The 13,163-nt window shown below is 44.9% G+C and overlaps 1 protein-coding gene across 5 annotated transcripts in view; it reads left to right on the top strand.

Moving 5' to 3' along the window:
- The window catches only part of Bcat1 (branched chain amino acid transaminase 1), an 85,554-nt gene that overhangs the window by 53,595 nt on the left and 18,796 nt on the right, over positions 1–13,163 (top strand). For all 5 annotated transcript variants that reach the window (XM_036180769.1, XM_036180767.1, XM_036180766.1 and 2 more), the window contains one exon: positions 6,788–6,951. In XM_036180769.1, the coding sequence (XP_036036662.1) occupies positions 6,788–6,951 (164 nt within the window). The remainder of the gene's footprint in view (positions 1–6,787; positions 6,952–13,163) is intronic.

Below are 13,163 nucleotides of genomic sequence, written 5' to 3'. Positions count from 1 at the left end.
GGAAATACTTAGGAGATGCACATCTGGGCATGTCTGTGAGGGCCTTAGCAGAGAGGTTAACTGAGGAGGGAGACCTATCCTTCGATGTCACCCATCATGTGTCCCTACTTAAATCAAAGGGAAACTGAACTGACCACCATCTGTCCCTCTTCCTGACTGAGGACACAATGTGACCAGACACTTGACACACCCTGTACTCTTCCTTCATTAAGTGGCTTCTGCCGAGTATGGGAAAAATCATTACTGTAGGGTCAGGGCTTCGACATGGACTTGGGGGGCATAATTCAGTTGCTGGTAGGGATGGGGAAGGCAGGAGAGGATGTGGAGTGGGGAGGGAGGAGAAATTGAATGAGCACATGATGTCTGAGCTGGGGCTACAGAGCATGAGGGCAGTGGGGAAGAGCCGTGCAAGAGTGTACGTTCAGGGGAGGCCATGGGTACTGTACTGATTATTGTTATTACATGTATGTGAGTTTTTATCCCCATGTGTGTACATGCACCACATGTGTGCCTGGTGCCCAAGGAGGCCAGAAGAGGGGACTCTGGGCCCTCAGCCTAACGGCACCCTTCATTTACAGATTCTTGGTCATTTTCTTTCTTATTCCGTGTGTGTGTGTGTGTGTGTGTGTGTGTGTGTGTGTGTGTGTGTGTGTGTGCAGGTCCTGGTGGAGGCCAGAAGAGGGCTTTGAACTCTTGGGAGCTGGAGTTGCAAATGCTGTGAGTCGTCTGACTTGGGTGCTGGGAACTGAACTCCGGTCCTGGAAGAGCAGCAAGCTCTGTTAACCCCCCTGAGCCATCTCTCCAGCCAAGTTGTTCTTCATTTTCTTCTTCTTTCAAAGGTCTATATAGCCCCAAACTTATGTAGCTGAAGTGGCCCTGTCTTCTTGAGCCTCATTCTCCTAAGTGCTGACATGACAGGCATATGCCATAGTACCTAGCTCCATTTTCTCCTTTAACTCGGAAACCTTTTAAAAAAGAAGTCTGGCCGGGCGGTGGAGGCGCACGACTTTAATCCCAGCACTCAGGAGGCAGAGGCAGGCAGATCTCTGTGAGTTCGAGGCCAGCCTGGGCTACCAAGTGAGTCCCAGGAAAGGCGCAAAGCTACACAGAGAAACCCTGTCTCAACTCCCCCCCCCCCCCCCCAAAAAAAAAAGTCTCTGATTGAAAGAGAAAGCTAGCTGGTCTCACTGATAGCTGTGAGCCCCCTCTGGTCCCAGGTGCCTTAGGCTTTGCTTTTGTTTGCTTTGCTGGTTAGAGCTCTCCTGAGGGAGCACCCCTCCCCGCTCCCACTGTTGCGCTCCTGCCTCGGAGGCCACAATGTTTCTAATGGAATTTCTCAGCTCTCTGCCTCTGAGGCCACACTGTTTCTAATGGAATTTCTCGGCTCACTGACTCCTTTCTGCCATCTTTCAAATAACTAGTGACATCCCGCCCTTCTGTGAGGGATTCTGGGTGACCCAGAAAGAAGTGATGATTCTCACAGTGAAGTAGGCTTTGTTTCACATCACACCTAAGAATCAGTCCTCTATGCAGAGTAGAAAGGGGTTTGACTGTTGTGAAGCTTAGCTTAGGCAGTAAAAAAATCTCTCCCCGTCTCTGTCTCTCCTTCTGTGTACAGAAACTCATATAAATATATAAAGGCGTTAGTGTTTCTGCCTCAGTATGGTCTCTTGAAGCAGCGTTTTACACCCAAAATACTACAGCCATTTTTTTTTTTTTTTTTTTTTTTTTTTTTGGTTTTTTGAGACAGGGTTTCTCTGTGCAGCTTTGGAGCCTTTTCCTAGAACTCACTTTGTAGACCAGGCTGGCCTCGAACTCACAGAGATCCGCCTGCCTCTGCCTCCTGAGTGCTGGGATTAAAGGCGTGCACCACCACTGCCCAGCATCCATTCTTTATCTATTCAAATTCGATGAGGATTCTAAGTCTACCATTGCTCCTGATCAGGCTGGGGTGTAGCTTAGTGGTCTGCACTGACCTAATGTGTACATTAAACTCCCAACATCTCCCCAGAAACACCCACACCCCAAGAAGGAGCTAGTGGTGGTATGTACCTGTAATTACAGTCCTTGGGAGGCTGAAGCAGGAGGATTGCTCTGAGTTTGAGGCCAGCCTGGGCTGCAAAGTGAGACCCTGTCTCCCAAAGCCAAAACAAAAACACTCTGAAATGTCCCCCTTCAGCTGTTGACACCCACATTTCCCCTGGGTGATGTGGCTTTGTTTTAGTTGATCAGAAACAACTATCATTCAAGGACTCCGTTGACTGTCGTCCAACTGACAGCACATAATAAAACTCTAACACGAGCACAGGATCTCAATTGCTTTCCAGGGTAGAGGTGAGAAGCTGTAGTCAGGGGTCCTGAGGGGAGAAGTGCCCGTCACCAAGCTCCTTCTCTGAGCCTAGAATGACATTTGACTCATGCTCAGTATTGAAATGGCGTTCTCCCACCTGCTCCTCCAGGAGAGCCAGTGAATTCTTTGATATTTATTTTTATTTTATCTTTATTTTATGGCTATGAGTGTTTTGTCTGCATGTGTATCTGTGCACATGGGTACTGTGCTCACTTGAGGCCAGAAGAGGGCATTGGCTCTCCTAGAATTGGAATTACAGCTGGTTGGGAACCTCCATGTGGGTTCTGGGAACTGAATCTGGGTCCTCTGCAAGAGCAACAAGTGCTCTGAACTGCTGAGCCATCTGCCCCCTCCCTCAATGAGTTCTTTTCATGCAAAGACAATGAATGAAGGTGTAGTCCACAGAGGAGCTTGCAGATGTGAGTGGACCCAGCTTAAATCTCAGATGCAGCTTTGGCCAGCATTGAAAAATGCTAACGTATAACTTAGCTGTTGCCAAGGATACAGATATGAATGAAATGATTCATCAAGAACAGATATGAATGAAATGACTCATCAAGATGCTTTTTCTAGAGGCAGATGGAGGTGCTGAATCCTGCCTTTCTCCTTCTGTCTGCTCTCTGCCGCCCCTTGGTGGAATAAATGCAAACGAAGCACAGTTACAAAGTGAAATTTGCTTTTGCTTTGGTACTGCTGTTGAGATCTAGAGGGCTTTGTATTCTCCGCCACAGATCTTCTTCCTCAGCCCGAACGAGGTAAAATTCAGTACAGAAAAAAAATTATTCTGTTTTAGGTGATTGTTACTGTTTTTAGTAGAATGCACATTGCACTGGCATGTGTAAATCCAGTGAGGTGTCCCAGAATTCATGACGAAGTGCCATTGGGTTGTACATCAGAAAGACAATTCATTCAAGATTTAGAAGCATATTGGACCTGGAATTTACTCCGAGTGGCCTCTCTGGATTCCTTATTGTTTGTATCAGTTACTTTCCAGTTGTGATAAAATACGGTGAGCAAGGCAACTTATAGAATAAAGAGTTTATTTGGGCCTGTGATTCCAGAGGGAGTCCCTCATGATGGGATGCTAGCAGGAAGCCAGAGATCACTTCTTCAACCACTAACATAAGAAAGTCAATGAGGCTGCAAATTGTCAGCCCTCAGGAAGTGAGCCTCTGCTCCAGGGCAGAAGTTCCTCCCAGGTCTTATCTCCCTCAAGGGAATCCAGAGACAAAGCTCACCTTGTAAAACAGAGCTTGAATTCCAAAGAGAACCTGCAGTGGGCTGATGATGGGTAAATCTAATTAATCTTATCAAGAAAAACCAGGAGTCAATGTCATAGTAAAAACCAGAAAGAGCAGAGAAGCAAGGGAGTAGCCATAGTCCCTACCCACCTCTTCTGTTCGTCCATCCAAAAGGGCTGAGATCCTGTCTCCACCCCGCCTTACCCTTTCCTCTCTCCTCTCTGTACAGACCTCCAGACCTCTATCGTTAACTAGGGCTAGCTCCGTCCTCTGACTCCAAGCAAGCTTTATTTGTCCAAACACGAACAAAATATCCCACAACAGGCTGACCTGTTAATGGGAGGAGCGGACCAGTGAACTGTGGGTTGTGGATTTTGACATTTTACTTTGCATTAGTGTTTGTTAATTGTATTCAAAATGGGTCTGTGACGTTTTTCACTTCCGCCCTAATGTGTTTGGAGCCATTTGTCCTCCCCTCCCTCTCATGACCCCTCCTCTGCCAGGCTCGTTGTACAGGTTTACCTGGCATTTTTATGGGTGTTTATAAGGTGAGTGGTGTGTGGGGGGTAAGGTGACCCCTTTTCCCTCTGGTTATGGTGGGCAGGCTTTTCCTTTTAGGGTACTTCTTCTTACCAGTTTCTAGAAAAGCCCACAGGGCAGAGGGGGTGACCACCACCAGGAGAGTGTTACAATGAAGCCAGGGCCCGCTGGTGTGGGTGTGTAGCCCCTGGGAATGTGCCCTCCCTGGTGCCCTCACTTCTGGCACAGTAGAAGCATCCCAAAGGCCACTTAGCCGCGGGAGCACTCTGAGTAGAGACACAGCTAAGTTGCAGCAGCTGGATACCTCCCACCCAACTCCTGCCCACTCAGGGTCAGTGCCATTCCTTCAGAGCTGGGAAGGAGCAGTGTATGTCCACGCACAGTCTCCTTCCCAGATGAGAGGGCGGTGGAGTTTCCAGGATCTGCATCCTGCATGGGGGTGAGGGGAGGAGAGTCTCATTTTCCGACCAAGTTCCTACTAAAGATCAGACACTTGCCTGGTGTGGTGCACACCTTTAATTCCAGCACTCAGGAGGCAGAGGAGGCAGATCTCTATAAGTTCCAGAATAGCTAGAGACTGCTCCCCCTCAAAAAACCAAACCAAACCAGCCTCAAAGCAAAGCCTTTATGGGCTCCCTGACTGGTCTCTGGCTTGGTCACAGTTCACCATCAGTTTGTTCTAGGATCTCGGACCCCTGCTTGGTCTTCCTGATAGAGAGAGGTGGAGGCTTTTAGGTGACATTGTTACCTACACAGGCAATGTGTGTGTGTGTGTGTGTGTGTGTGTGTGTGTGTGTGTGTGTACAGGTGTACAGGTGTACAGGCTAGAAGTTAGCTTCTGAGGTTTTTCTCTCGTCCCACCTTGTTGAAGTGAGATCTGGCTGCCATGTTGTGTACCCCAGGCTAGCAGGAACAAGCTTCTGGTAGATTGTCTTGTCTCCTCTTCCCACTTCACTGGAGGAGTGCAGGGATTACAGACACATCCCACCACATCTGGCTTTTTAACATTGGTCCTGGGGATTGAACTCAGGTATTCAGGCTTACACGGCAAATATGCCATCTCATCAGCGAACAGTTTTTCAAGGCTTACAGATATTTACCATCCAGTTCCTCCTCCTCCTCCTCCTCCTCCTCCTCCTCCTCCTCCTCCTCCTTCTTTTTCAAGCCAGGGTTTCTCTGTGTAGCTCTGGCTGTTCTAGAACTCACTCTGTAGACCAAGCTGGCCTCCCAAGTAGTGGGATTAAAGGCATGCAATGTCTCCACCCAGCTATCACCTGGTTCTTAATGGGTGGGCCCTGATAGACAGTGTGCAGTAGAGGCAGGTGTATTGGAAATGTAAGTAAAAGGCAACTTGAGAGCTCAGCATTAGCTTGTCATGCAGACAGTATAAGGTGTGCAGCATCCAGAGTCACTGACGCTCTTTATGGCTGCCATCCACTGGGATGCAGGCAGGGCAGGCTATAGTGGTGTGGGCAGGGAAGGCTTCAATGGTGTGGGCAGGGCAGGCTGCAGTGGTTAACCCATCATGGGCCATTCTGGTTGGTTTGTCTGTTCCTGAGGTCTTGCACTACATAGCTGACTGGAGACAGACCATTTTCCCTTTATGACACTCGGCCTCTTGGACTTTCAGTCTCTAATAATCCACTGACCCAACTTAAGAGCCTCCCTCATGTTGAAGGAATTTTTAGGTTTCTGGTACTTGTGGAAAAGGCTATCTTTTATTTATTTGTTGTTTAAAGATTTATTTATTTTTACTTTATGTGCATGGTTGTTTGCCTGCATTTTTGTATGTACACTATGTGTGTGCAGTACCTGTGGAGACCAGAAGAGGGCACTGGATCCCCTGATAGTCTAGTTATGAACAGCTGTGAGCTTCCATGTGAGTGCTGGGAACTGAACCTGGGTCCTCTACAAGAGCAGCTAGTGCTGTTAGCTGCTGGACCACCTCTTCAGCTCCCTGTTCATGATGTGAGGTCTGGGTCATTCTCTCCTGTCCTTTTGATGTTATTTCTCCCGTCTGTCTTTGCCTCTAAAAAAGCTACTCCCTCTGCTGCCTTTTCTGTACCTTCCAGGCAGGCATGATCACAGCCTCACTCGCCATCTACTCTCCGCTCACTGTCTTCACATGTTCTGGAGTGCCCAGCAGCAGGCCAGGAGAAGAGTTGAAGGGGTTAGAGACAGACTCCTCACCTGCTGTTGGCAATAGCAGCAACTGCAACCAAAAGATGTATTTTTTCCCTCTAACATCATAACTCAGAAAGCAAACCAAAATGAAACTTAAAGCTTTTAGAAATTACAATTATTAATTATGTATGTGCAGGGTGGGGGTGGGGGAATGTGCATGTCATAATGTGTGTGGAGATGAGGGGACAGCTTGTCAGGTCTAGTTCTCTTCTTCCCACCGTGTGATGTTCAGGGATCATCACAAGTGAGTTGAGTTTGCAGGCTTGGCAGCAAGTGCCTTTACCTACTGAGCCATCTTGTGTCCCTCTGGTCCTGTCCCTCCAGCCCATTGTCAGGGTTTTCTTTAAAAGGCTTTGTGTCGCCGGACTTTGGTTGGGTACCCCTTCTGGGAGGTGGGCACAGGTCTGTTCTAGACTTTAAGAAGGATGTTTTATTGTCAATTACAGAGGTGTGCATTTTCTCTTTATTACAGCAATCTCTTGGAGTCAAGAAACCATCCAGAGCTTTGCTCTTTGTGATCCTGAGCCCTGTGGGACCTTATTTTTCTAGTGGAACCTTTAATCCCGTGTCACTGTGGGCCAATCCGAAATATGTCAGAGCCTGGCAAGGTGGAACTGGGGACTGCAAGATTGGTGGGTAAGTCAAGTCAGTTTGGGTGTCCTTCCTGACTAGTGGTGGTTGTGTGCCTCTAGTGGTGGTCTGCCAAGCTGTGTTCTAGGGGGAATAGCTCTTCATGGTTTAGCTCTGCAAATGTACTAGCTGTTGGTGTTACTTTTGGCCCTTCTAAGGCAGCGGTGACAGTGATGACAGGAAGTGGGACAGTGCTGTGAACCAGTGTCCCTGAGCTCTGCTCCTCTCCAGCCGTAGGGTGGTCCTGGGATTGATCCTTTCAGTTGCCATGGATGGCAGTTGTACCTGCTGTGAAGGAGGAAAGCCCTGCATTGATAACCTCTGGCCAGTCTCCCAGACCATGTGCATCTGGCAAGAAAAGAAAGAGCATTGGAGATGTGCTGGCCAGTTTCAGGGTGGACTTGGCCCTAATTCAGAATGCCCCTGGATGTATAGAAGAGGATTAGTATGCTGTGGCTCTCCCCAGGTTTGACTCAACTGTGACATACATGTCACATCCAGGACAGAGACACTCCTGGAAAGTGACTTTCAATGATGTCCTGGTAGGGTTGGGAAGGTTGAACCCAGCGACAGGCCTCTGAGATATGGGGGATGTGAAAGGTCTCCCACAAGCCCCAGGTGCTCTCCACTCACAGTGACAATCTTTTCTAGAGCATTTCTAGAAGATGGCCTTCTACAGAAATCTATATGTAGCAGGCTTTCTCCCTCTGCCAGCCCCCAAATCATGACACAAAGACTTTTTATTATTATGAATGCTTGGCCCTAGCTTATGCTCATTTCTAGATAGCTCTTATAACTTATTTTAACCCGTTTCTTTCATCTACATTTTGCCTTGGGGCTTTTTACCTTTTTTTCCTTTGGTATATCTTACTTTCCTGCCTTCTCTTTGTTTGGCTGGCTTGGCAGCTACCTGGCTCTCCCTCTTCTTCTCCCTCATTCTCTCTCACTCCTAGATTCCTCCTCCTGCTTATTCCTTCTGCCCATCAGCCCCTCCTATCCTTCTACTCCCTAGCTATTGGCTGCTCAGCTTTTTATTAGACCAATCAGGTGCCTTAGGCAGGCAAGGTAAAACAAATGTAACACATCTTTACATAGTTAGTTAAACAAATATTCTATTCCACAACAACTATAGATCCAGTGCTTCAGGTCTATTCCTTCAGTCTTTGTATGTGTAATATTATTACATCTAACTTACGCAGTATCTGCTACAGAGGAACAAAAGACTTAGAATTATAGTCTCCCTTTAAAAGAGCAAATGGGAGCTGGAGAGACAGCTCAGCAGTTCAGAGCACTTGCTGCTCCTCTAGAGAACCTGAGTTTGCTGTATGTCAGGAGGCTCACAACAGCCTGTAACTCCAGCTCCCAGGAGTCTGATGCTTTCTTTTGGCCTTTGTAGGCACCTGCACTTGACATAAGCAGACACACACACAAGCAAGCGAACACAGACATATGTGGATAGTGTATATTTGTGTTGCTGGAAATATCAGTGTTCATGTTGTCTTTCACCATAAGTGCCAGTGAGCAGAGGCAGGGACCAAAGCGCAAATTTAGGTGTGCTTTATTCAGTCTGTGATCTGAGATAGACAGTAGAATTACATCTTAACATCTTGTCTCACATGTCATTTGCAGCCAGCAAGCGTTATGGGGGTTGGGAGTGAAGTTAGGCACAAAGCAGCCCATTTGGAGCTCAGCCAGGTGTCAGGGCAGTTTCCTGAGCCCCATGGTGTCCTTGTCTGTCCTGTTTTAAAATTTATGTGTGTGAGCATTTTGCCTGCATGCAAGTCTGTAAATGGTGTTCTTGTCTAATGTCCTTGGAGGCCAGAAGAGGGTCTTGGATCCCTGAAACTGTACTTCTAGGTGACTGTGAGTGGCCATGTGAGTGCTGAACCCACTTTGCAGGAGAAGCAAGTGCTCTTAACCACTGGGCCCTCTCCCCAGCCTCCCTGCTTCCCTTGTTACAGGTTCTTATGTTTTCGCCTTTCATCATTCTTTGGATACTTGCGCTCAGCCTCTGCTTGGAATGTGAATAGTGCAGACAGTTAATGGTAGGGAGGTTAACCTAGAATGAACTAGTAACAGCACACGCGTGTGAAGCTGTCATTATATGTGTCTAGATTCTCAGCATGAGCCGAATGTCTCCTTCTAGGACAGAGGGTTAGTGCCCTCATCCTTTCTGCTCCATTATTTGTGTCCCCAGTTCATGGTGGCCCTGGGCCATCATCATGGTGCCGCATGAAGACATTAACCCCATCCCCAGAGTGCCTTGCTGTAGTGAGTTGACAAAGTCATAGGTTCTGAGGATTAGGATACAGACATCACTTTGGGGAGAGAAGATTCTGCTTCTGGTTTTAAGGTTCCACCTGCATTAAATTATGGGGATTGTCCAACCATTTCATGTGTTAACATTGTGTGCTAGTGTGTTCTTTACACATCAGGGAATAATAAAACCAGCACACTTTGGGCTTCTATTTGAAGCCACTAAACAGAGAGAGAGAAAATGTAGGCCATTTAAACATTAAAGAAGCTTTGGGACTTCAATTTCCAAACCTCTAGAGCCTGAGGCATTCTGGGATAAATGGAGATGTATTGGCTTAAGTACTTATTTTCCACATGGCTGACAGCCAGGCCTGAGTTTCAGGTTAATTCTCACATCCTGTTTCTCCTCCTTCCTCTCCCAGGGCAGCATTTGTTTAATTAAGCATTTATCTATCCTGTAGTTACTTTATTCATCTGTGTGTCTATGTGTCGATGCATATGCCATGGCATGCAAGGCAGGTCAGAAGACAGTTCATGGGAGCTGGCTCTCTCCTTTACCTTTGTGGATCCTGGGGGTCAAACTCAGGTCATTAGGCTTGGCATCAAGCACCTTTACCTGCTGAGCCATTTTGCTGCTCCAGGGCAGTATTTTAAGGGAAGTGTTTGAAGAAAATAGGTCAGTGTATTGGAGGCTCAATCCAGAGTATGGCTTATGGGTTTCTCAGCTGAGACAATGTCAAGTATACCTTAACTAGGCTTGGATTTGGAGACCACCAATTCTTCAAAATTATAAGTGGATTATAATAATTAGAGATGTTGGGGGAGAAAGACTTGGGTCTGACATGTGCTCTCTGTCCCTGAGAGAGAGAGAAAGGGAAGGAGGGATGGAGAGAGGAAGAGGGAGGGATATAGGGAGAGGGAGAGACAGAGAGAGAGGGAGAGAAAGAGAGGGAGGGAGGGAGGGGGAGAGAGAGAGAGAGAGAGAGAGAGAGAGAGAGAGAGAGAGAGAGTCGCTGGAAAAATCAAATTCAATGTTTTGTGCATGCTGGGAAATGCTTTCCCACTAAACTACATCCTCAGTCATTGTTTTGTATTTTCTTACTTATGAAAAGTAATAAATAGGATTGGAGAGGTTGCTCAGTGGTTAAGGGCACTGGTTGCTCTAGAAGAAGATCTGAGTTCAGTTTCCAGCAGTCACATAGTGGCCCACAGCCATCTGTAACTCCACTTCCAGAGGATCCAATCCCTTCTTCTGGTCCCCATAGGCACTGAAGTGTTTCTCTATATTGTTTTATCATTAATAAAAACTCAGGAGTCAGATATTGGGGTAAAAACCTGATAGATCAAGAAAGTAGCAGAGGAGTGACCAGCTGACCCTCTCTCTCCAGGCTTCCCAGATCAAAAGGCCCCTGAACCTTTCTAAGCCCCTCCTTATTCCTTCCTATGCTTCTCTGTTATTTTATATCCTGGGTTCTCCAAAATCTCTATGGCTAATTCCGGTTAGCTAGTTGTTGACTTCACCCTCTGATTCAAGGCTAACCGACAGTCTTGGACTATCATAGTATGATCAAATTTCTCCCCTTTTGTCTAAATAAAAAGGAAAGGATTTAACTCTAACACAGTAAAACTTTATACAGTAAGAACAATTATCAGGTAAGAACTATATTCACAATGTCCAGTCCATTTGTATTTGGCAAATTCAGAGAATTATATCTTGATGAGTCCACAATTATATACCTAGACCACTTTTTATCATAACTGGTATTACCACCCTAAAAGTATCTTTTTAGACCTTAAAACATTTTGTTAAATAAACTACTTAAGCTTTCATATCTCTCAACCTTATACACTTTACATCTCTTTTGTAAGTTTCTTTTCTGAATTTGGTAACAAAGAAAATGGTATAACTATCTAGTCTTCAGTCCCATCAGAGACCAGAGAAGGATGAAATATTATCTGTAAGCAGAAAGTACAGAACAAACAACTTCTAAAACTATAAAAATAATAGAGACATCTAGCTACCGGGACAGTCACTTAAGGTAACGGGGCATCCATCTTTTCAGCCTATAGGCCTAGAATGTCTGACAGACTTTTCTGTGAAGTACGAATTTTGAAGGACTGTCCTACTTTGTCTTGGCAAAGTTGTGCAGTCCTTTCTTTTATGTCCTGTTTGTCCAGTTTGGACAGCATACTGTCAACAGTCAGCAAGGGCAGCTTCTTGCCCAATGGCTAACTTTGGCACAAATGAATGCAAACTACATATGGAATGCCCATCATCTTCTCTGAAGTAAATTAGTGCTGCCAGGAGCAGATGTAGCTCACTGTCATGAAAAGCCTTATGTTATTAAAATATCTCAAGTGCCATATTCTGTAGATCATTGAAGTATTTGAAGATCACCTAGCTATCTAAAATATATCTGTTTGACCTTGAAAACATACCTAACCTGGCTATAAATTTGTTATACGTGAATACTAATCTGCATTTCTTAATTATCCTCAATAGTTTGTAATAATAACTTACAAGCACTAGAATTTAACATTAAATTTTTAAATGAGCTATATAGGTATAATACCTTAAGCAAGTGTCGAAACATATACCCAGTATGTTCTAACAAAAATAACCTTAAATTTGTATCAATATATCAAAATCCATACCAATATGAGATATTTGAGATTAATATTTGCTTTTTAGTTTAAAAGTAGGTTCAATAATCTACCCTTTTTATCCTTTCATTCCTATATCTCCCCTTTTTTTCTTTTTAGAAAGAGACCTCTGAATCTAACCTTCTTTGCTTAGTTTTCTCCCTGACTATGACCAATAACAACTTGAAACCAACCCTGTTAAATGATGATAAACATCCATAATCAATTGAATGACCAAAACCCACCCACCCTACTCTTGAGAATGTGGGCATCATGTTCTTAAAATTACTTCGTGTTGTTTGGGGGCAACAGCATCTTTAAAGGATCCTGAGAAAATTAAGATAATGGTCAAGTCCCAGGAGAGCTAGCTGTTGTCCAGTCTTGGGTGATGGGAAAGTGCAGGCTTCTCTGAAGTCCTAACTGGAGTACTCTGTGAGGCTGGACTGTGCTAGCTAACCACTTTGAAGTTTGTAGTCCAAAGCTGATCTTTGGATGGTGTTTGTTAGCTTAGTGGTGTTACCACACAGTCTAGGTGGATTCATCATTGCAGGGCCCCATCATCTTCTTGGAGACCTCAAAGGTCCCTACCAGGAATGGTCATGGTTCACTGAAGAAAACTTAAACATTTTAAATGTCATGTGCATTAGATCTCAGAGAGGTTAAAGAGCCACAATCTATTAAATATATCCGGGGAGTGCTAGTATTAAAGGCATGCACCACCACCACCTGGCTATAAAAACATCTTACAGATTTTTAGATAATATTTATACCTTAAGAAACACTTTAAAGGGTCAAAATAAAACCAAAGGATTATGAGATTAATGACAAGAGAATAGTCGCTTTAATTTTTTTTTCTGTCCCATACCAGGTTGCTCTTCTGACATGAAATAGAGATTTTTAATTTTCATTTAACATTTAACATATGCTTAGGTTTAAAGGAGGAGAGAGCCACATTCCAACTCCAAAGCTACCTTTAATTTTTTATTGAACTGGGACTACAAAAAGACTATTTGCTTTATATATAGAGAGAGAACAGCAGAAACAAATATTTCGGAAGATTTATGAAATTCTATCCTGTTGGACATGTGTTATACCATTAGGCCAATTTACTCTTTTTCTTGGGACATTTTCTTCTGATGTCTCATTTGTTTAGTAGTCTTCAGATCCCTTAGTTGTGTGCCTTCATTCTCCTGAAAAGACAAAACCAAAACCCTGCTCCAACCCTAACTTTGGAGAGTTTCCCTTCTGGTAGGTTATATCTGATCAAATGAAAGGCATTTGTTAGTCTTATAAATTAGTTTAGATTGAATGGTCATACT

Source organism: Onychomys torridus, chromosome 3 (assembly GCF_903995425.1).
Source record: "Onychomys torridus chromosome 3, mOncTor1.1, whole genome shotgun sequence".
Lineage (NCBI taxonomy): Eukaryota > Metazoa > Chordata > Mammalia > Rodentia > Cricetidae > Onychomys > Onychomys torridus.
The sequence above is the reverse complement of the archived record's forward strand: the minus strand, read 5'-3'. Positions and strand labels throughout refer to the sequence as shown.